The 26,429-nt window shown below is 37.2% G+C and overlaps 1 protein-coding gene across 1 annotated transcript in view; it reads left to right on the top strand.

Annotated features, from left to right (window-relative positions):
• The window catches only part of TSPAN12 (tetraspanin 12), a 66,140-nt gene that overhangs the window by 18,387 nt on the left and 21,324 nt on the right, over nt 1-26,429 (top strand). Inside the window, exons 6-8 of the mRNA XM_053608579.1 lie at nt 15,969-16,043; nt 19,726-19,833; nt 24,328-24,471. Coding sequence (XP_053464554.1) covers nt 15,969-16,043; nt 19,726-19,833; nt 24,328-24,471 — 327 coding nt within the window. The remainder of the gene's footprint in view (nt 1-15,968; nt 16,044-19,725; nt 19,834-24,327; nt 24,472-26,429) is intronic.

The following is a 26,429-nucleotide window of genomic DNA, read 5'->3' as shown; positions in this document are numbered from 1 at the left end:
CCTAAATGCATACCAGTGTGTTTTGCGTTGTAGAAAACATTTTACATATATATTTTTCATTTTAAATCCAACAACAAACATCTGAGATCGTTAATTATTACATGAGATTCAGGAAGGTCAGTAAATGTCCAAAGTCACTCATCAAGAAGCGGATAGAGCTTGGATTCAGACCTTAGAGTTTCTGATTGCCAAGCCAGTCTCACTTGGCCTTTACTGATTTCTCTAATAAACTCTCTGCAATCTATGAAGTCCAGTGTATGGCCCTATTACAAATTTCCTTTTGTATACTCAACCCATACTACTAGACTATGAGCAGCTTGTTAACATGAAACATTTGCCTTGGTCATTGCTTTAATAAAATAAATTAAACAATGGAGACAAAATAAGAACAGTGAGAATAGGAATGACAAATACATCAGATTGAGGGTGGTACTTGGAGAGGGATGACCAGAGTGAAATTTTAATGGAAATTTTCTGATATTGGAAAGATTTCGATTTGGGGAAATGACCTACTAAGGGAGGTGAAAATTAATGTAGAATGTGACATGATGTTATGTCTTTGGCAAATATTTGCAAAGTGTCTCTCATAGCTTTTCTTTTCTTTTGGACTCTATAGCATTTCATCCTGATTAAAAACATGTTTTAGGAAGTTGCTTCTATATTATATGTACATGTTTAACCAAACAGAATGCATTCATCTTGTCTGTTTTCCTGTATTCAAGGTCTTTTTTCACTTTGGAGACCTATAAATCAGATTAGTTTGAGAAAGCCGTTTTTTATTTTTAAAGACCATTGGTATCTCTAAGAGTTGCAATATCTCTGGAATGATTATTTTAAAAAGAGCTGGCAGCTGAACTGTTGTGTTGTTCACTTAAAAGTAAAAATGCCATTATTCATCAGACGGGTCAAGAAAAAGAGAGAGAGCCTCCCTCAAAATAGATCTTTATAAGCAACTTCCCTCCAAAGTGGTAACAAGAAACCTCTGCAAGTTAAGAGACAACCTATTCAAAATATTCCTAATGAACTTTGGTCATGAATTTCAGCCTTCTTTGAATTATAGGTTTATAGATATAAGTTGTTAAAATATTCAAATTTAAGATTCCCCCCAAAATGTAGCCCAATTAAATTGAATTTCAGATAAGAAATGAATAATGTGTTAGTGTGAGTAAATCCTCTGCAGTACCAAGGATATGCATATACTAAAACAGTCTTCACTGTTGATCTGAAGGTAAACCTTAAATGGGCATCCTGTATTTTTATTTGCTGAATCTGGCAACCCTACTGTCATTAGATTTGTTTTTAATAAGTGTGAAATTGTCATAGAACAGAAACTTTTATATATTTATATGAGGAGATTAAGAACAATTAAGTTCTAATTGTAATGGGAAAACAAACCAAAAATGACTAGGAAAAGACACTGTAATATATCAAGACTTTGAAAGTAATTTCAGTAGCAGAAATTCCTTCTCTTTATAAGAGAAATTAAAGCTTGATCGAAATTGATTTTAAGCCTTAGATGGTTACTTCCCAAGGCTTTAGCTGTAGACTAAATGAAATTCATTTGTTATTGCATTCCACCTTGCTTTTAACACAGGCATTAGGAAAGCCGTGCCAGCTCAGGGGGAATGTAAACAGATTGAACAGACATGTTTACGATGTCGACAACAGCTGAATGTCATCATCAGGAGATCATCATTTGTCAGAATGTGATGTTAATCTATGCTCAACTGCCAGCAAACCACAACTAGTCAAGCACCAGTCAGAAATTAAGCTGAACGCAGCTTACATGTTTAAGAGTCCTGATTTTACTTAAAGGAGAAGATTTTCCATCCCTCAGTTTTATTATTTCAGCGAATTTGCATATAGCTATTGATTGTGTGGAAGTGTTTTTAAAACTTTGTCAAAATGAAAAGTGATTGAACCAGACTTGGCTGATTTCCTAAATGGAAATCCCATAAATTTTTAATGGCGATGGAGAAATTTTTTTCTCCTTAATTTTTGGTGTGTAAAATCATAATGCAAAACGAAATAATCTTTAAATAGTAATTCATTTTCTACAGACTCTCTGTTGAAGGCCTTCTCTTGTATGGTTATAAATTTTATAATTACATAGCTAGTCTTAAGTCATTAAGTTAAAATTAAACTATTGGGTAGACTCTCCTTATTATTTCATTTATATCTTTGGTTGGTAGCCTAACAACTTTATTTCTAAATGAGGATCCATCATATCCTTTACCATACACAGTATTTGCTCCGTGTTTCACCTTTGTTCTCCGTGCTAGACTTATTTTACAAATGAAGAAAAGTACTGGTGCCCAAAGATCCACAGCTGGTAGTTGCTGTCATTAGCGTTCAAATGCATTCTGTTCTCAAAAGCCAGGAATGTTTCACTGCACCACACTGCCCTTATATCACTGCCCTCATGTTTGTAAGATTAATTATGATTCATTTATTTCTCCAAGGCACTCTGTCGTTGTTTAATTTTTAAAAATATAATCTTTTTATATCTTTATTATAACAAGAACTCTAAAAATTCTACCATAGTCACCATTCTCTCATATTCCATCAAAGGGTCAACCAGTTTCTCCTTTCCTTTCTTCCTTTCTGATTTTTATACTCTTTTTCTTTCAAAGATGAAAGGAATGAATACAAAGAAAATAACAAAACAAAATATAATATTAAACGTGTAAGTGAATTACTTAACTCAGAATGAGGAGTGATGGCAGCCTTCAGACGGTTTCCCAGGAGAGTCTGTACTTGAGCTGGATATTGAAAATGCACCAGGGTTTCCTGGTGGGGAAAGGGCAGGATGAGGACTTGGAGCAACACGAAGAGCGTGTGTCAACACAGAGTGAGGGACGCTGGCAAGTTAAGCAAAATGTAGAAATTCTGTATGGCTGTGGTGTTTGTGCCCAGTGAGAACACAAAGTAATTCCGATTGTGAAGGTCTTTTTAGGAGAGTCCCTTGGCTATAGAGAAACAATGGGCGCTTCCAGCTTGGGACAAAGTGGTAATTCACATTTAGGACAGGAGACAGCAGCAAGTCTCGTTAGTGATTACACTATAGTCTCCAGAAGCTATGGATGGGGAATGAACTAAGATTTTGTGAGCTGCAGGAAGGTGGATGAAATCAATAGACCTTTCTGAGGTAGAAGTATGGATAAAACATTTATGTGGTAGTCATGTTTGTATTATTTGACATCAGGACATATAGGAATTATTTGATATTTATATGTTTTTCATATAGTAGAAACACATCTCTCCAATACATGCATTTTATTTTGACTTATTAGAATACTTTAAAAACTATGGTATAAAACTTTTTATTTGTAATTTTCAAATAATTATATATATTTACAGGATACAATTTGATGTTTAAACGATACAAGTGTACACTGTAGAATTATTAAACCATGATAATGCACATAAACATCACAATATCTACCTTTTGTGGTGATTAAGAATATGAAAAATCTACTGTTTTAGCAACTTTGAAATATGCAGTACATTATTTTAACTATATTCACCATGTTATACAGTAGATCACTAAAATTTATTCCTCTTAACATCTCCCTGTTTTTCCACTTTCCTCTCCCCAGCCTCTGGTAACCACCATTCTCCTCTCTATTTGTATGAGTTCAACTTCTTTAGATTTCACATTTTTAAATTTTCACATTCATGGTGGGACTACATGGCATTTATCTTTCTGCCTGCCTCTTTTCATGTAACAAAATGTGCTCCAGGTTTATCCATTTTATAACAAATTCATCATTTATCATTATTCACATATGGCCATGGCTTTCTTTTTGAGCATGGCTATGAATCACAGTATAGCATTCACAATCAATAGTGTTCTTACACTTTTTTCTTTGGAAAAAAATATTTTTGGTTCAGGAAGAAAGTATATTTGCTTGGATATGTTTATCCAAAAAAAAGGAAAAAAAGAAAAGAAAAGAACAATATTTATATATGTGCATTTGTAAAGTTTAAAGGAAACTTTTCTTTAATATTATTTTTAACAAATAGGGTTTGTGAGTATCCTGGAGAATATACAAAAATAAGTTAAAGTGCCTACCTCATCTGAAAATCAAAGTGAAACAATGAAAAGAATATATTTGGAAGGGGACAGATAGGTTCACACGTTATTGACATTTTATAGTACATATGTGTTTTCTTTCTGCCTAATCAAACATTATCTTTTTAAATTCCTAACTTATAGTCTTATACAAAGTGTTGTCATAAGGATGCTTTCTATGATGAATTCTCATCTCTCATGTTTGAGAAGGTTCTGGACACATTTGGTTAGGTCTGAGTGAAAGGCATAGTTTACATTTTAATTGAGTCTAGTATTAATATTGTTTTGGCTGTGCTGCTTAGGATATTTTCTATCCTAAGGCACCTTCCTATTTGCATTTTTATGTAAAGATTTTGGTAATGGGGTCCCTGTCTCATATTGTGAGTAATAACCCAATATTCCATAGAGATAGTCTCTCCAGAAACCAGTAAGACCTGTAAATCTTTTGAGCTAGGGCTGAGCTTGCACACTTTAGCTGACCTTGCTTATGAGGCAACAGAAGCCATATGCCCTGTGACCTCTCTAACATGTTTAGCTGTTTTATTGACTTATCCTTAATGCCTTACCTCTCAGGAGATAGATCACTGACCCTGGTAACACACAGCCATCAGCTAGACCTGAAGATCCTGGCATAATTCACTTCCCTATCTAGTAGTTTAAACAGCAGGTGAAGAAAACATATACTACTTTGAACTTAGCAACATCTTGAATGAGGAAGTTAGCTCAGCAATTACCAATGTAAATAAAATTAAAAAGAGGAGTAAATTAAGGTACCTATTTTTGGAAATAATTTTCTATATTTACTAAAGTATAGGCATGAACCAAAGGTCATAATATGCCAGTACTTTCTTACCTAAGCTTAAATTTCTGCAGATACTGAGTAGTTAAAAGACTATTTCTTCAAAACTTGGACTATAGTCTTATTTGTTTGTTTGTTTGTTTTTTGTTTTGTTTTTGGCCGGGGCTAGGTTTGAACCCACTATGTCCGGTATATGGGGCCAGCGCCCTACTCCTTGAGCCACAGGTGCCACCAAAACTTGGACTATAGTTTTAATCTATTTTTCCTAAATTTGGCTGACCTCATTCTACTTATGATTCTTAAAGGAAAAGATGTTTAATGTTATCTTTTCTTTTAAAAATTTATAGAGACATGTTAGACTTGGTGAATTATTGGCCTTCAGAAATTACCAAGGCTGTGTATGTTGTGACAGTGTTTTGAAAATTGGCTAAAACAGAGGGCATGTGTGTATTTGTGTTTTGGGCAGCCACTACTCTTGGACTGTTAGCATTTTAGTCCCCAGAGATTCTTAACAGAAGGGTGGCTGTTCCATTATCTTGTACAAATATTTGGAAGTGGAATTCCCTTATTTACTAACTGTACGTAATATAATATTTTTAAACCTCCAATCACCAGGAAAGGAAAAATAAACAACTGACATAAAGATACTTAGCACTGAAAGCTTGCAGAGTTTAGTATTTGACAAGACGGAGACTGGAGTTTATCATTTATCATTTAGTGAATGCAGGTCTTTAATCAAACATTTTGTTTATTAAGAATGTTGGCTAGGTAGCATGTAGATGAGAGTCAAAGGGCACTGTATTCTTAAAATATTCAAATGTCCAGTAAGGTATATTTTGAAATAGTTTTTATTTGGGGGAGATGAATTTCATTTGTATTCATTTTTCAAGATAAGCAAATCTGACTTCTGTAGTTTTAGATTATATTGAATGTTTACTTATGAAAACACTGTCTAAGTTTTTGGTTGTACACTAAGAGAGTAGTAGGTTAAAATAACTTCTGTGGTGTTTGTGCTTTTTACTTTTCTCTCGGTCTAGCATTTTCTTATGGAAGGGGTTCTGAGATAGTTGGTTGATGATATGCTTGTTTTCTCAAAGAAACTTACATGAAGAGTGTTCAAGGAAAACATGACGGTGTTGCTTGAATGTGAAAACTCTTTCCCAGTTGAAATTTATATAGAGAAACAGTTTGGAAAACACTTGTCTTGTCTGTGGAGAGTTATATATAGGGATTTTATGTTTTCTTTACAAAGTCCTCTCTCCTTAAAGTTGGATGGAATGGAAGTTAAGTTTTATTTTGCTGAAATATATATTTTCTAAAAATGCCCTTAGTAATTGAAACTGTCATTTCCACTGTTTCTCACCTGATTACCAAGTTTAGTACTTTCCAAAATACTTTGCAGTATACTTCTGTGCATGTGTGTTCAGAAGTTTGATTAATGAGAGATTTCTCCCAATATCTCTAATATACCCTATGTACCAGCCACTATTTTTATGTGGCTGTACATGTATGGACTCACTAGATTCACCTTATCGTTTCCCAGTTTTACAGATAAGGGCGCTGAGTCACAGAGAAGTCAAGTGATTTGCCCAACTAACTGGTGGTAGAGCTCTAAGAGGCTGGGCCCTTGAGCCTGTGCCTGAAAACCGCAGGGCTGTAAAAGCTGCTCAGTCATGGATGACTTGTACCCAGCTCTGTTTTTCCCTTTTTGAAAACATGGAGCTAATTGTGTTTTTAAAAATTTTTTAAGGAGCGGATTATATTCATATATGTAAATCTCCGGCACAGTAAATGATCTTTACATGTACTCAAGGGTGTGTACACACACCCACAGGCGCACATTGGTACACACATATATACATACACTGGACCTTTCGCCTGTTATATACACACAGTGCTTAGATATATACACTTATATATATGTAGTATAGCTCCTCAGCAAGTAAACTAAATCCAGGACTTCTCCGTAAAACGAAATCACTAATAACATAGAATTCTAAGCTCCATAATTTTGTGACTGAATTGAACTGTCATGGAATATAATTCAACTCACACTGATTTGGGGAAACTGTATTTATCTATTTAATGAGCAACATATCGGAAGATACCCAAATTTCCAGGCAAAGTCTCGTCTGGGTGGACTCCATGAATCACATTTAAGTATACACTTTTTATATTTTTGTTATGCCACTCCGAATTTGAAGTGCTGAAGATACATACAGGGAAAGGAAAATGTTACTCAAGCATTTAGAAAGTTTCCAATCACCACTCACCCCTGTTGACTCCAATAACCCTGAAGTGTAATTGGGCTACTTATAATTTTTAACCGTTTAGGATTTTTTTTTTTAGGATTACTTTTCTACATAAAACGTAGTTAACATCCTTCAGTTACCAAGCCATTTCTCTTGGATGTCAAGGCCTGGGATGGGGTGGTACGGGAGGGGCTATGGTTTATTTTAATTTTGTTCTTACTTTTATCAAAGCTGGCTCCAAGCACATGCTTTAGACATGGACTTAGTTCTAAAAGGTTTATTAGGAAGCATAGTGGTCATTCACCCCTGCCATTTTCCAGACCCAAGAGGCAATTCCTTTCAACTTGGTTTTAGCAGATTCTTTTGGAATTCACTTCCCTATCTCTAAATCACATATTTTTGTAACTTTCCTTATTTTTTTAGCTTTTAGTGTTAGAGACTGCCCAATGTCTTCTCCTTCTGGAAGATGAAGAATGGGCACTCTTTCTGCTCTGCCCTTCCCTGCATTTCCTATCTCACCTCAACTGAGACTATCATAATTTTGGTTAGATAAGTGTTAACATGACTATGTCTACGCAAATGCTGTTCACAGCTGGGTTTCCTTTCTGCAATGACATGTTGTTTTTCTTGGAATTAACAAGTTTCCTTGTTTGTTTGCTTAGTTTTTATGTATTTGTACTTAATTTGACTCTAAATTACTTCCCCTGGTGTAAGTTTTGTCTGTATATATTCAACTATAGTGGACCTCTCATTGATAATATTTAAAAAATAAAATCTCTCAGCGCCTTCCCGAGCTGCCCCAGTCTAGGCGTGCTGAGGCTGTCGCGCTACCATGGGATATCCTCTCACTACCATTCTGGGATTTCCTGTGCCTCCCTTTTGTTTTAAATCCTGTTTCCTGGATTCCAAGTCATTGTCTTTCTCTGTTTATTCTCTCATTTTAGGAAGCACATCTTCCAGTAGGTTCCTGAAAAGGCACACAAAAAGAAATTTTTAAAAGCCTATATGCCTGAAAATGGCTCTAAACGTCCTTACGCATTACTTTTGATGGCTATAGAATTCGGTGGGAATTCAGTTTTCCCTCAGTACTTTGAAGACATTCTTCCACTGTCCTCTTGCTTCCTATACTCTATTAAGGCCAGTGCTGGGGCGGCGCCTGTGGCTCACTGAGTAGGGCGCCGGCCCCATAACCAAGGGTGGCAGGTTCAAACCCGGCCTTGGCCAAACTGCAACAAAAAAATAGCTGGGCTTTGTGGCAGGGGCCTGTAGTTCCAACTACTTGGGAGGCTGAGGCGAGAGAATTGCCTAAGCCCAAGAGCTGGAGGTTGCTGTGAGCTGTGACGCCATAGCACTCTACTGAGGGCGACAAAGTGAGACTCTGTCTCTAAAAAAAAAAAACATGAAGGCCAGTGCTATTTAAGTTTGATTTGAGTTGTACACCTCTGTAGGAAAGGTATGTAAATTTGATCTTTAATGCTGTACTGTATCTTCTACTGTACCTGCTGTCCCCAGTCCCGTCTCTTTGTTTTAGCACCTCCAATTCTTCAACCTTCTCTAATGGAAGAGGCGGGATAGTCACCTGGCTGCACAGTGTGTGGGAAGGTACCTGGGGCCGTGGATGGGGGTCTGGGGGAGGAGGGATTCTCTTATCATCTAAATGATTTTCATCAAATCTTCCTCTTTTTAGTTGCTTCTTTATCCACCTCCAGAAGTACCCAGAGCTGCCAGGGCTTGAGTATTTGGGGGATCTCTCTTGCGAATAGGATTATTCCCAACTTTTCCCACCATCAGTTTAGCATTCAGCTTTTGGGGAACGAATGAGAAATTTTCTACTTTTCTATCCACTTTGCACTTTTACCAAATATACTTGCTGTTCTCTCATTTTCTTCCCCCACCAACAGGATTAAGCCTTAAAAAATAGCCCTTTATTGTTGTTTTAGTGAGGTTTCAAGAGGAACAGACAAGGGTCTGTGTTGAATCTGCTTTCTTCAAGGGGAAATTCTAGGGTAATGGTATCAGATTATTTTTTATAAACGAAAGTTTCTTTTTTTTTTTTTTTTTTTTTAGAGACAGAGTCTCACTGTACCGCCCTTGGGTAGAGTGCCGTGGCGTCACACGGCTCACAGCAACCTCTAACTCTTGGGCTTAAGCGATTCTCTTGCCTCAGCCTCCCGAGCAGCTGGGACTACAGGCACCCGCCACAAGGCCCAGCTATTTTTTTTTGTTGTTGCAGTTTGGCCAGGGCTGGGTTTGAACCCACCACCCTCGGCATATGGGGCCGGCGCCCTGCTCACTGAGCCACAGGCGCCGCCCTAAACGAAAGTTTCTTTAAGAAAAAATCCTTCCTTGAGATTTTCATTATTTTTATCTATATACATATAAAGTAGCAGAATAGCCTTTCATGGGGGCAATGAGTTCTCTTTTCTTCTATTAGGAGATTCATGTGCCTGCACATCCCCCAGGGCTTAAATAGGAAGGTGAGATGTCATGCCCTTCCCTTACTCCTTAAATACTTCAAGTGCACAAGGATTGGTAACCTGTGTCATCTGGCCATTCTTTTGCCAACCCTGGTTAGTTTAAGATAACAGATGAATTGATTTCAGTACTTCTTTAGAAAGTCCCCACCCTCCACACCCATCCTGCTTTAGTTTTCTAATAAAGATGTTTTGAAAAATACCAGCTCTATTCTCACTGGACAGGGATTTTTACTGAAGATTTTAGCAGATTCCAGTTGGGAATGTATGTCCTTTAGTTGGAGCAATACTGATAGTTCAGGAGGATAAACAATTTTGCACACCATCACTCTCTAATCATAGGACATCTATTTAGGAAGTATCTCTCATGTACCTGCTGTGTGCCAGACAGTGTGTTAGGTATTTAAAACACCACGATATCTCTAGGCCACATGGAGTTTGTCTTTTGATAGATACTATTATATGATTAATAATAGCTATCATTTAGGTCCTGGGAATACTTGGCATAGCATTGTAAGACAATTTTAACATTCTTGTTTTGTTAATGAGGAAACTGAGGCTTAGTGATTTTTCCTAGGCCATCCAGTGTATATGAAGAATAACCTGAGCAGGAAGCCATTTTTATTTTATTTCAAAGACTATATTCTTCCCTTTGTGCAACTTAAAAAAAATTCAACAAAGCGATTTCATATACATTGTTTTATCTAATCTACTATGACCTAACCTAGTGAGGGCACTCATTTTTGAACTGAAACCTGTTTTTTCTCAGTTTGGTAGTTTGGCAAAAAATAAATCTCTAATTAAGCATCATTTTGGGATATGTCCTATTATCAGTGCTTAATTAGATGCAGTTTTTTTTTTCCATGAACATTTGTGGAACACACATTTTAATTTAATTATAGGAGAGGAGCTATTTTAAGGAACTTTGTATTGAATAATTTTTCAAAGCAAATAAAGTAGCTTTTAATAAAAATAATTACATTCTAATGTCCTTGTATAAACACACATTTTCTCATTCTTTATTTGTTTAAAATGTTTGATTGATAGTAGCTTGGGAGAGATGGGGAGAGTCTGCACATTGCTTCCTTTCTTTATATATGTGAATTGTCTTAAATATTTAAAGACATACTGGATTGTCATAGTATACTCCACAGAAAAGACACTGGTAAAGACACTGGTAAAGCAGATAGGCAATGTTTAAAATAGAAATGTGTAGGAAAAAGTCAAGGGCAGCCAAATGTTAATAAGACACTCAGGGTTCACATTAGAGAAAACCAAGGAAATACCAAAATGGGTCTTTTTAGTTGGCAAACAGGTCATTATTTCCACCAACTTTCCATTGAGTACCTGCTCTGTGACAAGTACTACTTAGGCACTGAGACAAAGTGATGGGTAAGAACAAGATCTTTGCCAACCAGAACTGATAGTCTGGCAGTCGAGCCAGCGCTGTGACTTGTGGACAAGGCAGCCAAGTGGTTTGGAAGCCGAAGCATCTGAGGCCTGAAGTACAGGACAAGGGAACCCTGAGGCACAGAGGGAAGGAGAAAAGGAGCATGGTCATGAACAGCAGGTGAAACACTCAAAAACAAGGATGAGGAAGAAACAGTGGCGCATTGCAGGGAATGAAGGCTACGTATGGGAAGAGAGAAGTTGCTCCTGGCTCTGTTCCACAAAGTAGTATAGAACAGCATTAGCATAAGGCTATACATTTTCCAAAACATTTTCACATCAATCTGTGGAGATTTTGTCTTCATTATATAGATGATCAAACTGACGTCAAGGAAGTTAAATGATTTGCCAAAGGTCACAGTGTCTCTCCGAGTTGGGTTTGAATACAAGGAGAGAGAGGGTGAGTTGACTGGTACAGATCATTTTATCAAACCACATGCTCTGGGAAAGTAAGAAGCTCGAGAGACACGTGCTGACACATCACGGGAGATGTACACACGTTCCCGGCAATGCTGAGGAAAGGATGCTTGTGTAGTGAACTGTGATACGAACATGTACTTCATACCATGACAAAGCTCAGCGAGAGCTGTGGCTTCATTGTTTCCTGGTTTCTTACTATTGAAACTATGGATTAATACTATGTTTTACATAAAGCCCTTAATTTAAACCTATCCCTTAAAATAATGGCCGAATGATTCTCTGTGCAGTAATCAGCATGAGAATGATTTTATCAAGGACTCAGATCTCACCACAAAAGAAAATTTAGGGGTGGACGCATTTGGTCTGCGTATATTGCATTGACATTTGGCGTTTTCCTTGGAATTGGGAGACCGCCTGTTTTGGGAGAAGGCATGTTTCAGGCTACCGCAATAACAAAACCAAGATAGCTGAGCAAGAAGTTGCAACATCATTTGTAAAAAATATTTTATTTGAATTAAATTATAAATTAAATGTGTTCCAAGAAAGTTATGTTAGTGAAACTTGTATTTTCAACCTTATGGTTAAATAAATCATTGTTCTTAAGTGTTAGTGGAGTAAAGGCAGAGGAATTGTTTGGTATGGGAGGATTTGCATCAAATGAAATCATTGGAACTATAAAATATAGGATTATTTGGACTTTTTCCGGAGTTACAAGAGTGTCCAAGTCATAGGAAACTTACCCCCTTCCTCCCATGCTTGGTAATCTTCGTTTTGAACTTGGAATTCAAGATGATTTTAGATACATATGCTCGCTATACGCCTTCCTGTGGATTCCTAAGTTACGGTTTTGCTAGCCTATTGCAATGCTGATTTCTGGAAGTCAAAGGTGATGTCATGCCTCCTGTTATAATCTGCCTGTATTTGGAATCCATAGGCTTGGCAGAGCTGCTCATACATTGCATATACTGGCCACTTGCCCATGGCTCTGTGCTGGGGTCTTGCAGATGGAGCAGTGCTGGTGGCATTTGCAAACTGATCAGCTACTCCAGGAAAATGAGAGAGGTGACTCCAGTGGGATTTAAAGGTTACAAAATCAGTCTAGCAATCTGTATGATTATGCCCAAGGCAAAGTCAGGGTATCTCTTATTCTCTTTATAATTACCATCATGTCCTTGTTTATTCTTTAAGCATATCTTACTTTATCAAGTAAGGCTGCTTTGGTTTACGTTATAACCAGATCAAATTTGAAAAGAATTTAGGTTAAGGATCAGAGAGAGCAGAGCTATCCTTGGTCTTGGCAATTTTTCTCTGTAGTTTCAGTGTCTTCTGTGTCTTTTCTTACCAAAGATAAAAATCATGGTCAAGCATATAGTTAATGAACATGTGGTGTCTTTTTAACAGAAAAGGCAATTATAATGTATTTTTAAGTCCAGAAATCACTTAAGTAAAACATTAAAGAGAGCTTGGAGTAAAACTGGCTTGGAATACTTTGTTCACAAAATTTCTTCTAATCATCATTTCAAGGCTGGAATCTTTAAGTAAGGACTAGAAATAACAATACTTGGAAATGACATCTCAATAGATTGGAAGTAACCATGAGTACTACATATGCTGAAAATAAAAGTAGCTTGTAAAATGGGATCCTCTTAACAAAATAGCACATTACTTTTCGAATCAATTATTATCAGGCTGTGCCATTGTCTGAGAAATTATGCAGTTCTGTATTCTTTATTTTTATATAAAAATATGAAGAAAACAAATTAAAACTAAGAGCAGTTGTCACAGAAGTAGTATAAAATATCCCCATATTCTATATTTTTGATTTCACTCCTCCACCCTTTCTTGCAAAAATTATGAGCAAAAAACTAAAAGTTTAAATCCTGTTGTCTCACAATCCTAAATCAAGTTAACTTTTCCTATTTCCCTGTTACCATCCTACTTCAACAATCTTCGATTTGACTTATCACACCTTGCTTTTCTTCAGGTCATTTTTTTATAAAATAGCCAAAATTATGTTTTTATAATGTACATCGGATTACATCTGCTATGGATTATGTTATTCTTGAAATAAAATTCAAAATCCTCGCCATGGCTCACAATGGTCTGGTTCTTTGTTCCTATCAGCGACGTCCACTGTGGCTCATTCCTCTTGCTTCTGTGCTCCAGTTACCATTGAGATTAGTTAGTTAGTTAGTTAGTTTGTTTTTTAAGACAGAATCTGTTGCCCTGGGCAACATCAGCAATCTGATGCTGTGGCATCATAACTCATAGCAACCTCAAATTCTTGGGTGCAAGGGATCCTCTTGCCTCAGCCTCCTGAGTAGCTGGGACTACAGGTGCCCTCCCCAACACCTGGCTCATTTTTCTATTTCTTGTAGAGCTGGGTCTTGCTCTTGCTCAGGCTGGTCTTGAACTTGTGAGCTCAGGTGATCCACTCACCTCCGCCTCCCAGAGTGCTAGGATTACAGGTGTGAGCCACTGCGCCCAGCCTACCACTGAGTTTTTCACTAGCTAGCTCATTCCTAGGTGGTGTTACACTTGATATTTTCTATTCCTGAATTGCTTTTGCTCAGATCTTAACAGCATTGCCTCCTTCTCGTCCTCACTGACTTATCTGAGAGTGGCTTCATAAAGTGCCCCTTCCTCATCACTTCATCCAAGGGAGCACCCGGTCACTCACTGTCATAGCCCTCTGCTTTGTTTTTATTTATTATTTTGTGTGACAGATACTTACTGAGCACCTGTTACGTGATGAGGAAAGCAATAGAGTGCTTGCTTTTACTGGAGCTTTCATTTCAGTGAGGGAAGATAATCAATAATCACCACTACCTGGGACCCCACCCTGAACCCCACCGTAATAGAGTAGAACACCATGAGTGCAATGATGTTTTACCCCTGCTGGAATTAGTGAAGGGGGTGCAGGGAACCTGTTTCCTAGACACTTACCACTTGCCTCTGTGAAGTCCCGACGACTGGCTGCAGTACACTGCTACAATGGTCCAGGCCTCCCGAGTTTACTCTGCACATTATCCACTTTTTGCATTGATTTTATCACTTGCAAATAGGATAGTAGTGTCAATTTCAAAAGGCTCTTGTGTGAATTAATTATGAAAGTACTTGACAAATAGAGCATTACCCAAAAGTTGTTGGGTTTTTTTTGTTTGTTTTGTTTTCTAATCATAGTAATGATTTCCGATTCCACCCTTGGGTCCCTGAGCTCTGAATTTACTATTTCTAGTAATTGGATAAACATTTCTATGTTGATCAAATAAAATGAAAATTTTCATCTCACAGAACAGTGGCCCCTTCAAATTTGTTTACTTTGGTGAGATATGTCTCTCCCCCATCTCAGTTTCTAATGCAATCAGTTCAATGCCTTGACAGTTTTCTTTGGTTACATTGCTTGAAATTATTCTTTCCAGCCTGTTTGCAAAGCTGTCATCTAAGTCCAGCTCCTCTTTGCTGCCTCTGAGATCTTCACCATTCCTCCTCAGCCTTTTTCTTCCAAATCATTTAGTACCATGTCAGTGTTCTGTTTGTCTTTTCCCTGTTCAGAAACTTTGAAAGATGCTACCTTATTGCCTCCCCAATGGATTTAAAATCCATTAGCTAATTATTTATAGTTCACCGTACCTGTTTTTTCTTCATTCTGACCACCTCACTGTGAATGGATGTTTCCTGGTCCCTGACCCTTTGCTTGACTTTCCAGCTGACTCTGCACATTGGTTTGTGGTTTTTATTTGCCTAATAGTCTCTCTTCTCCTCTTTGTCTCAAACTTCTTTACTTTTTGGTAAGCTGCATGATATTTTACCCATTTCATATGATTCCTGAATTTTTATCTTCATTTCTGTTGTTCCATTGTATCCAGATTTATGTTATTTATTTTCCTAACCATGCCTTATCAGAATTTTTCATATCTTTCATATTTCTAGGTGCCTTCCCCTAATTAGGAACCTACTATCTATTTTAAATACGTATATATGTATATATTTTTTTAATTTTTATGTATTTGAGTTTTGTTTTTTTTTATTGTTGGGGATACAGGCTGTTAAAATTTTGTCCCATGATGTATTTTTTCTAAGAATGAGGGCTGAGTTAAAATCTGAGTTAAAATTTACTTATTAGCAGAGCACTGAACTTGTTGACCTTACTTCAACTACTTTGAAAGAAATGAAGTCCAGTTTCTTAGAGAACCTGGTTATAGCTTATTGAACTAGGATATGCCAATTCTTATTTAACCTAATGAAGGTACTGGCATTTGTGAACGATTTGTCTCAGGATGTGACTCGTAAACAATGTTCCACTGAGGTGAGTATTAAATGCTATATGTAGATGTTTCTAAATTTGCTGAAATTTTCTACTTCTGTTCCCAAGGAGCGTCCTAAAGGAGCGTTTTCTCTTCCTTTAGATGAATGTCATACTGAATAATATTTAGTTTGATGATCATACTTTTTATTTTGATTCTCTACTAAAAGCATACTTTTCTGTTTTTCTACAGTACTTTGGAAGTTTACTTGTCATTTTCTGTGTAGAACTGGCTTGTGGTGTTTGGACATATGAACAGGAACTTATGGTGAGTTCAGAACGTGATGTCACCACAATCTAAAACAATAGGCATTGACCTTTTAAATTAGATACTTTAGAATAATTAAGGCACATGATTATTAACTTGAGTGTTTATACTACATGGCAACAATGAATAATTCCAATATTAATGAAAAATAGCATCTTCTTTCGTGTGTCTGAGATAGCACATGTTCAAACCATACCTTGTAATATTTTATTGGGTATATCATGACAATGTCTTTAATCCCACAGTTGTAGAAAATAACTTTACCAACTTTCGATTTAAGAATAGGAAAGATTCACATCCGTAGCAAGATTCATTTGAGAATGCTCGAACACCTCCATGTGAAACCTTATCCAAGGCCCAGGGCGACAGTGCAGGGGTGATGAGGAAGCCTGCCTCTCCTGTTGCAGCAAGCTGAACCAGCTCCTGTTTTAAGAAGTGTATTGAAGAGTTGCTGTGCGTTTAGCACAGTCTAGAAACACTCTCAAAGTTTGACACTTGGCTACTTGAAAACAGTTCTCCATCAAATTCTCTCTTTTATTTCAGCAATCAAAATCACTGGAACAACTTTTATAGCTGTGATGGAAGGGATGAGGATAGATTTTCCATCTGAAGATTTTCCCAGTCATGTCTGGCTTACCTCTCGTACTTTACCCTTGCTTGCATTGGGTTTTAGTACTTATTTCGCATTTGCTCACTAGGATTTCACTGGTGAAAATTAGTGCATTTATTGCTAGTGAGGTTGAGCAGGTTTGTCTTTGAATGCTGGCTGTTGTCGTGGAAGCAGGCCAGATTTTCCACCGTGACTATCATGGAGTAATTCTGTTTTAGTAAAATGGCATTTTTCAACATGTATGATAGTTCTTGGACCATCTGCCGGAAGAGTCACGCAGGGTGATTCTTAAAAATGTTCATTTTCGGGTTCCAGCCCAGAGGTACTAAATCAGAATGGAAGGAAAGCCAGAGGAGGAAAGGGTAAGGAATAGGCATTTGAATTTCTGACAAGTTCCCTGTATGCCTTAAACATCTACAATTTAAGAACTCTTAAAAAGAGAGGGAGATTATATACTGTCTGTTTCAGAGAGAAGCAAGGCATTTGGTGGTCAGGCAATAAAGTTGTTTCTGGCACTGATGCGGTTATTAGAGATTCTGTGGTGAATCTGCTACTGTACTGTGAGGCTGTTTTGAACACTAGTAACCACAGATCAGTGGCTTTGCTGCATACTCCAATTTACATGTACATGGTGCTTGGGGCTCACATGTATGATCCCCTGTGAAGACAGTTGTGCTTCTGGTGTATGATGACTCTCAGGAAGAAGAGGAATTTACAAAAAAATTGAAAACTCACCGCACGTTCTAACTAGCTTAATGTAAAGTTAAGAACTCTCCAAAAGAAAAATCTCCCATTTAAATAGGAATTCTCTTGCTGTCCTTGAGAATCTTATTTTGAATATTGAGGGGAGTGAAAAAGGGTTGAGTTCAAGGGCGTGGTTTCTACGTTTTATTGGTAAAGAGATTGTCTCTCTTAATGTCTTCTGTTTTCAAATGATGAATTTATCTCCTTGACATACAAGCAATAGACAGTAAGTCTTCTAATTCGTTTTCAATCCCCTTAACTCAGCTCCTGACTGTTCTGTTTGGTAATAAAAGGTTTTAACAAATGAGTTTACTTTCTCATGAATTTTTCAAATGGGTCATAGAGTGTATATTTCATACTATTTGATAAACCTCCTAAGGTATAACAAGTCCAAAGTGGATTAATTGAAGATGTTGAAAAGGAACTATTTTGATTCAAACGTAATTTAAACAGGAGGAAACCAGAAGAAATTTATACTTGTTTAGATACTTTCTTCTCTTCTTTCGTGGGTCGGTCTGTGAATAGCTCCTGAGTATTGCAGTACTAACCCGGTGCCCACTGCGATTTCAGCTGAGGGTATACATCACTGTTTTGCTTGTTTAAATCTTTCCCATTACATCATCAGGATAGAGCAAGGGCTGTTTAAATGTAGAATGTGGAAAGTGGTCCTTAAAAAAGAAAAAAAGTTTGTCAGGTTTTTTTATTGCTTTTGCACTAATAGCAGTGTGAATGAAAAGTGCCATTAAAGTTTATTATCTGCCAAATTTTGCAGAACTCAACCTTTATATAGAGTGGGCTTTGTGCTTTTAGCTGTTCCATGCAAGGAACCAATCAATGTGTGTGTTACTTTATGGCCAGATCCCAGTATTTTGTGCTAGAACCTCAATGGTCTTCTCTGTTTTCTTACCGCATTTGGTCTCAGACTGATGGTGGTCACAATGAGGAAACAGCCTGTATTTATTTTGGAGGGTAAAAAGTTTTTAAAAAATTTGTATTAATTAAATTAAGAACTTGGTATCAGTCTGTATCCCCATCGTTTCTGCTTTTTACACATGTTCACCCCCTATTCGTTATTCCTTCTAAATAAAATCTGTCAATCATATTAATTAGATTATACATTTCCAGAGAAGTTATTTCGCTTCCATTTATTTTATGTCCAAGAGGATATGAGATTGCAATAACCTACAGTGACTAACTTGAACTTTGACTAATCCTAAACTTTATGGCAGCCATATGAATACAATACACCCATTCAGTCCATTATTTAGGGAACAAAGAATGCATTCCCAAGTGATTTGGTATTTTCTTTCGTATTGTGTATTTTCAAGTAATAAAAAAATTACAAAAAAGAAAGAATTTCTATGGCCAGAAATTTTTAAACTATTTCTATTGCTATCAGTATCTTTAGAAATTAGATTTTAAAAATAATCGTAATCTGGAGTTCTACTGGAACTTTATTTACTCATCTCTCTCCTTTCTCTATCTGAACTCTCCACCATTTTTGGCCTTTATTGAACATCACACTGTATCACTAAGCTTGGTCTGTGTTACTGAACAGATCAGATGTGGGTGCCTTATCTAGTTCTCAAGAGTTGCATTAATACTACACAAGTGGCGAGACTAGGGTTTGCCTTCTTTCTCCTGGACTTGCAAATAAAGCATACCTTGTTTGTTACGTAGACCATTATTTCCGGTCATCTGTCATGTTGCTTCCCTAAAGTTCTGCTGTGATTAAATGCTCTGGAATAGACCTGACCTTGAGAACGGAAGCATAAAAATATGCTTTACTTTGAGAACAGTTCTTTCTAAAATGCTAGCATGTCTTCAAAATCCAACTTTTGGAAAGGTGTTCACAAAATTATCCCAGAGTTGAGACTTGACTTGAGCTAGGATTGCTTCCCTTCCTACTTCTTTTCCCTTTATTTTAGTACCATTATCTGCAGTTCGTTCAAAGAAGGACAGCTTAAAGGGCATTTCTTTGCAGACATCGTGTTATGAAGAGCTCTTCAGGCGGAGCTGCAGGATATACAGTTAACGGCATGTTTTGTCATTTCCTTGAGCATTGTAGTGATTTCTTATTCTTTCACTTACTATAATGTACCTCCTCATTTAGTACAAAAATAAATACATAGAGATTGTCCAATAAATATCTCATAACACTGAGCTTAGTTTAGGCCACAAGCAAAGGCAAATTTGAAGTAGTTATTTGTCAAGTATATTACATTCCCAGTATGTGTGAGTGTGTGTGTGGAGTTCCTGTGTTTCTGAATGTGTGAGTAAATCTGTGTTCATGCGTTATACTTGTTGACATCTTCCTTTTATCTCCAGGTTCCAGTACAGTGGTCGGATATGGTCACTTTGAAAGCCAGAATGACAAATTATGGCTTACCTAGATACCGGTGGCTTACTCATGCTTGGAATTTTTTTCAGCGAGAGGTAAGTGACACAATTTCTAAGGCAGAGCATATGGAGTAAGTGGCACACTTTCCAACCAGATATTCAAAGCTTTGGCTTTGGTAATTTTGTCCATGTTGAAAAATTAAGACTATGATTCTGTTACCTCTGGTGCAATGCTTTATTGAGAAATAAGTAACTCCATGCTCTGCTTTTCTCCCCACATACCCATCCTCTTCATTTTATAGGGTTCACAGCAATTTAAGAACTTCTTAAAAGCCATTTTCCTAGACAACTGTGAGGATTCCTTGCTTTATAAACAACCAATTTTGATTTGAATAGATGTTTCATTCACTATAGATAATTCGATTTCATTTGAATAGATATTTCATGACTTTTAGAGCTGCAGGTATTTTAAACATCATTTTAGTTTTCTAACTGAGCATTCTCACTTGGGACATGGATGGCATGATTTTTCTAATCAGAAAACACTTGGTGTAAGTCCCAGCTATGCTGCTTACTGTTAAGTGAACTTCTATAATTTGCACAACCTTCTTTCCTTTTTTAAATTAAATCATAGCTGTGTACATTAATGCAGTCATGGGGTACAATGTGCTGGTTTTATATACAATTTGAAATATTTACATCAAACTAGTAAACACAGCCTTCACAGCATTTTCTTAGTTATTGCACAACCTTCTGAAACCTCAGTTTCCTCACCTGTAGAGATAATGAAGATTGTTTAGAAGATTAAATGATTTAAGCTTATTCTCATTTATCTTCTGCTTATTAGCAATAACACTATAAAGCGTAGGTGCTTTCGGCCTGGGTTACCTAATGGTAACTGCACTGCACCCCACCATCTTCTTTTTTGTTTTTTATTTTTATTTTTATTTTTTTGAGATAGAGTCTTACTATGTCACCCTGGGTAGAGTGCCATGGTGTCACAGCTCACAGCAACCTCAAACTCTTGAGCTTAAGCGATTCTCTTGCCTCAGTCTTCCCAAGTAGCTGGGACTACAGGCACCCACCACAACGCCCAGCTATTTTTTGATTGCAGTTGTCATTGTTGTTTAGCTGGCCTGGGCCAGGAATGAACCCGCCAGCCTGGGTATGTGTGGCTGTCTCCATAACCACTGTGCTCTGGGCGCCAAGCCCCCACCATCTTCCTAAATGTGCACCATAGTTGTTCAAAATATGGTGACTTGAAGGTAACCATGCTTCAAACTGTTTTCCCAAGCAGCTTCCTTGCAGTTAGAGTGATACTCCCAGACGATTAAGTTATCTCAATTTTCTTTTAACTTATCTTACTTATCCCTGGGCCACAAAGCATTTGAGATTCAGCGCCTTACGTGATAAGTAGCCAGCTCTCTGCTCAGTTACTCAGTCCTGGATATGAGCCAAGGTTCAAGTCCAGGACAGATCTCCAAATCTGGCTATCTGTGTTACTGTTGTTGAGATGGTGAAAATTGTCATTGTAACACAGATTTCCTATTTATTTCAATGCTTCCTGACTTTGTTTGTTTACTATGCACTTGTACTAAAACAACACAAAGGGAAAATAAGTGAAGCATTAGGGAATTTATAGTAAGCTGTGTTCAGCTGCTGTCCCTGGGAAGAGCTGCCCAGCGCTCTTTATATTCTGGAATTTGTCATGTGGACCTTGATAATCCAGGTTAAAAACTGAAGTGAGTTTTATTCTGATGGGGTCTCCATCTGGGCCAGTGTACAAGCTGCAAATGATAGCACACTTATCTTTAGATTTGTCTTGTGGGAAGAGCCTTTCTTCATATCACAAGCTTATTTTACATAAAAGGCCATGGTAAAGACCCCTGGGCATATGAAAGCATATGTAAAAGCCCCTTTTTTGCTATGACTTCCATAACAATGTACCACAAACTATAATAGAAATTTATTTTCACACATCCTGCAGGCTGGCAGTTCGAGGTGAAGGTGTGGGCAGGGCTGTTTTGTCCTGAGGTCTTTCTCTCTGGCTGGCTTCTCCCTGTGTCTTCACGTTCCTTCCTTCTCTGTGTGTCTGTGTTCAGATTTGCTCTTCTTGTAAGAACGTCACTCATATTGGATTAGGCCCACCTTGATGATTTTATTTTAACTTAATGACCTCTATAAAGACCCTGTCTCCAAATACAGTCACATTTTGAGGTACTGGGGGTTATGAATTTCAGCATATGAATTTCAGGGAGACACAGTTCAGCCCATAACACCCCACTTCCCAATAACTTACAGAGCAGACATAGTAGCATCAGGTTCTAGTTTTCCTCACTGCTCATTCAGGGCGATTCTGTGCACGTGCCTCAACATGGTGGACTCTGGGTTAAGCCTCAGTGACATTTAACACCTGAAAATAAAAAAATAAAATAAAAAAACCCTTAAAAAATGGGCAGCGCTTGTGGCTCAGTGAGAAGGGCGCCCGCCCCATATGCCAAGGGTGGCGGGTTCAAACCCAGCCCCGGCCAAACTGCAACAAAAAAATAGCTGGGCGTTGTGGCGGGCACCTGTAGTCCCAGCTGCTCAGGAGGCTGAGGCAAGAGAATCGCGTAAGCCCAAGAGTTAGAGGTTGCTGTGAGCCGTGTGACACCGCGGCACTCTACCCCAGGGCGGTACAGTGAGACTCTGTCTCTACAAAAAAAAAAAAATCCTTAAAAAATATACTTATTTATTTTAACACCGTCGTTGGAGCACAGGCTTTGGAATAAATAGTCTCTGCCACACACTGGCTTGTGACCCTGGCCAGTTACTTGACTCATCGAAGGCCTCAGTTTATTCATATGAAAAATGGTGATAATATGTTCTAGAGCTTGACATAAGGTTAGCAGAAAGGTTACTGTCTTATAATGGGCTATGACAGGAGACAAGAAAATGGCAAGGAGATATAGACCATGGGAATGTCTTGGTATAATATTGGGTTTCCTGAAGGGAGTTTTTAGGAAAAGTTTTGGTACAAATTCAGTATCTTCTATTGAAGAAAAAGAAAGATGACTATGTTTCCAGACTTAATAAAATAAAAAAAGTTTGGCACTGAATATGACATTGTCATTTCCAGATAAACCAAGTAAATGGGCTGTCCCATTCTGGATGCAGTTAAGAGTGTTCCAAGAATGTCCCTCTGTCATCAGCACAGAAAGGATTTATGTCATTAGGAAGGGAGAGAAATGGATTCTTCCTGAGGGCAAGGACTTAAAAATACTTACTTGGGAATGCAGTAGTTCATAATTTTTAGAAAGTGAAGTCTTTATGCAGCATATGTTTTTTGAAGAATATTTAATGAATTATAAAATATATGTGATGTCAAATTGTATTTGACTTAATTTGTGATGTTTATAGTATTATTCATAACTTTTAGAGCAAGTTTATAAAAGGAAAATACTAAATATAAAAAAGTTTATCAAATTATAGTATTACTCATAGCTTTCAGTAATTTATTATTTATAATATGCCGAAGAGGATGTTTTTCTGTTTTAAACTTAGATATTTAAGCAAGTAAAAAATAATAATTTTTACATTTTCCTTGCTTCCTTTTGCGTGAGAAGTTCAGATTTCTGCAAAATTTATTTTAGTGAAATTTTGAAATAGTGGTAGATTGAGATATTTTGTGATACAACGTTACTCTTGAATACTGATTGCCCTGTTGGGCAACGTTATTTGTGTAACCAGTCTCTCTTGGCAAAGGTCTTCTCAGGGACTGCCCACATTTCTTGTTTCTGACTAGAGAGGAAAGAGCAACCCTCTTTACTGAAGGGCAGAAAATTTTCTATCACAGTTAATTGTTCTGAATATAATCTATGTATATCCTTAGACAGTGTTTCTAAACCTTGACTAAAGAAATATTTTGCTAATTTTTGGAGTAGTGTGATAAAGAAAAAAACACTATAATTTTTCTTAAATTCTACTTTATTCAAGCTAAATGTTCATCACTTCTGAGATTATTGTAATAGAACGATAGTTTCAAAATCTCATTCCAATGAATAAACATGAATTGGACCTATGTTTATTTCTCAAAGTTTTGGGGCATTTTCCTGGTTGAAGAATCCAAATCTGGTGACCTTTGTGATGTGGGTTTTGGGCAACATATTTTTCTACAGAGATTACTCAACTTTTGGTTTGACACTTGCTGTGTTAAGCAACAGACTGACTGACTGACTAGTCTTTAGTGGCTGGAGGTTTAATGATAGATACGATGTCGGCCTCTTTGGTCTGTTACTGGTGTGTATGTTAAATCTGTTAAATGGCTTATAGAGGATCTCCCAGTTGGAGAGTGACACATAATCATGCCTGATTTGTGTTGCATGTGCTATCGGCATTATTGTTCAGCATTGCTTTATTATGCAGTGGTTAGCTAACGTGTTCCTTTAATACATTTCTGTCAGCAACATCGCATGTACACATTTCATGAGCTGATGATGGAAGTGAGTTTAGCTTGGGGTACAAAAATCTGAGAAATCTAACGTTTAGTCTCCTATAAAAAAATATAAATATTTTTATAGTTTCTGAGCCTGACCAGTGATTCTTTTGCAGTTTAAGTGCTGTGGAGTGGTGTATTTCACTGATTGGTTGGAAATGACAGAGGTGGACTGGCCTCCAGATTCCTGCTGTGTTAGGGAATTTCCAGGATGTTCCAAACAGGCCCACCAAGAAGATCTCAGTGACCTTTATCAAGAGGTAAGGCCATATGTGGTTAACTTATCATGGATAAAAGTTTTCTTATAATAACTTTTAAATAAAGAATCAACAATGTGCCACTGAAATTTTCCTTATATGTCTAAATATAAAGGTTCTTAATATTTTTCTCTGGTCTGTGGAGAACTGGGATAAAGCTAAAAATCTGAAGACTAATTACATTGTGAAAAAAGAAAGTGGGAAAAATCAGGTTTTATAATTAACTGGATTTTGAACTGTATTGTCTAGGGACAAGTTCTGTTGCCACCTCCTTGAAAGGTGGAGAGGCATAGAGTCTGTAGGTAACTGCGAATATTCAGGAAATACAGGTTTGGAGTTCCTGAGCAGAGTGTGTATTTTAGGGCCTCCACATAGACCAATGCATATTCAGGGGAAAAAAAACAAAACAACTTGGTGCTACTCTTCAGGTCCCCCTGCTGGCTGAAGATCAGTGATGGTCAGTTTTAGTTTGCTTATTAAGTTTTTATACTCGGTAGGGTTAAAATCAGTCCTCCTGTGCCCAAGAGACTTGTGTATTTGTGATTTCAGGGAGAATTGATCAGAATCATCCATTATTCCTTCTTAGCGGAAGTTTTCCTGATCGTATCATATATGATCATTTGTAGTAGTGAGTTTCAAACTTTGTGAGCAGCGATATCCCCTTCTCAAATTCTAGAACTACATTGTCCACTAAAATAGCCAATTGGTCATTTAAGTAAAAATTAATTAAGGTTAAGATGAATTAAAATTTCGTCTCTCAGTTGCGCTGGCCACATTTCAAGCACTTGACTGCCCCTTGTGACTGCGGCTTCTGTAATGGTAATGCACATATGGGACATTTGCATCATTACAGAAAGTTTTACTGAGGGGTCTCCATCTCAAATTGAAACTCAAAATGTAAACTAAACAGAAGGGAATCTGCTCAGACTGAAAAGCTGGTTCTTTCTCCAGATACATCCCTGGTCAAGTGTCTGGTATCAAAAAGCCCCGTTGAAAACCTCTGGCTTAGCATTAAGAAACTGTTTACACTATTTGTAATGTAACTCATATAAATACATGCACACAGTATGGCTATAAAGAAGGAAAATTTAAAATGAAACACATCAGGATTTGTAAAACATGTGTTTTTATATGTTAGGAGGTTATACATTTTATCCTAGAATTACTTTTTCAAAATACCTTTTAGATTACCAACTGAAGTTAGTTGTAAAGACGTACAGCTAATTTGTATTATAAATTAATTAATGTGGATGTGTAACTAATTAATTAAAGCAATGCCGTATTACCTGTACAAGTGATCCTTTGCATTCATATCTTAGATATCAATAACTGTGGCTGCTTAATAAATTCCTCTTAGAGGATAAGAATGTGCCACACGTAAGGATAGTCAAAATAAAATGATGTGGGCTATGAAGGCATCTCCCAAAGAAAAGTGCCAAATGTTTTTTAAGAGTTTTAGAATTCTATTAGTTTCCTAGAGCTTCTGTAACAGAGTAACACAAACTGAATGGCTTAAACAACAGAAATTCATTACCTCACGGTTTTGGAAGCTGGAAGTTCAAGGTCAAGGTGTCAGCAGAGTTTGCTCCTTCTGAGGGCCACAAAGAAGAATGTATGATATCTCATTCCTCTCCCTTAGCTTCTGATGGTTTGCCAACAACTTTTCCCGTTCCTCGTCTTATAGAAATATCACCTGGATCTGTGCCTTCACGGTGTTCTCTTTGTGCATGTCTCCAAATTTCCCTACTTTATAAGAACATTCGTCATGTTGAACGGTGGGCTTACTTTTCTCCAGTATGATCTCATCTGAATTACATCTGCGACAATCCAGTTTACAAATAAGATCACATTCTGAAGAACTGTGGTGAGGACATTAACATGTGAATTTGGGGAGGACACAATCTAACCCACTGCAAGAATTATTGGAACAACTGAACAATTCAGGTTATTTATTTTAAGAT

Source organism: Nycticebus coucang, chromosome 11, assembly GCF_027406575.1.
Source record: "Nycticebus coucang isolate mNycCou1 chromosome 11, mNycCou1.pri, whole genome shotgun sequence".
NCBI classification, from domain to species: domain Eukaryota; kingdom Metazoa; phylum Chordata; class Mammalia; order Primates; family Lorisidae; genus Nycticebus; species Nycticebus coucang.
Note: the sequence above shows the minus strand (reverse complement) of the source record. Positions and strands in the feature narration are given on the sequence as shown.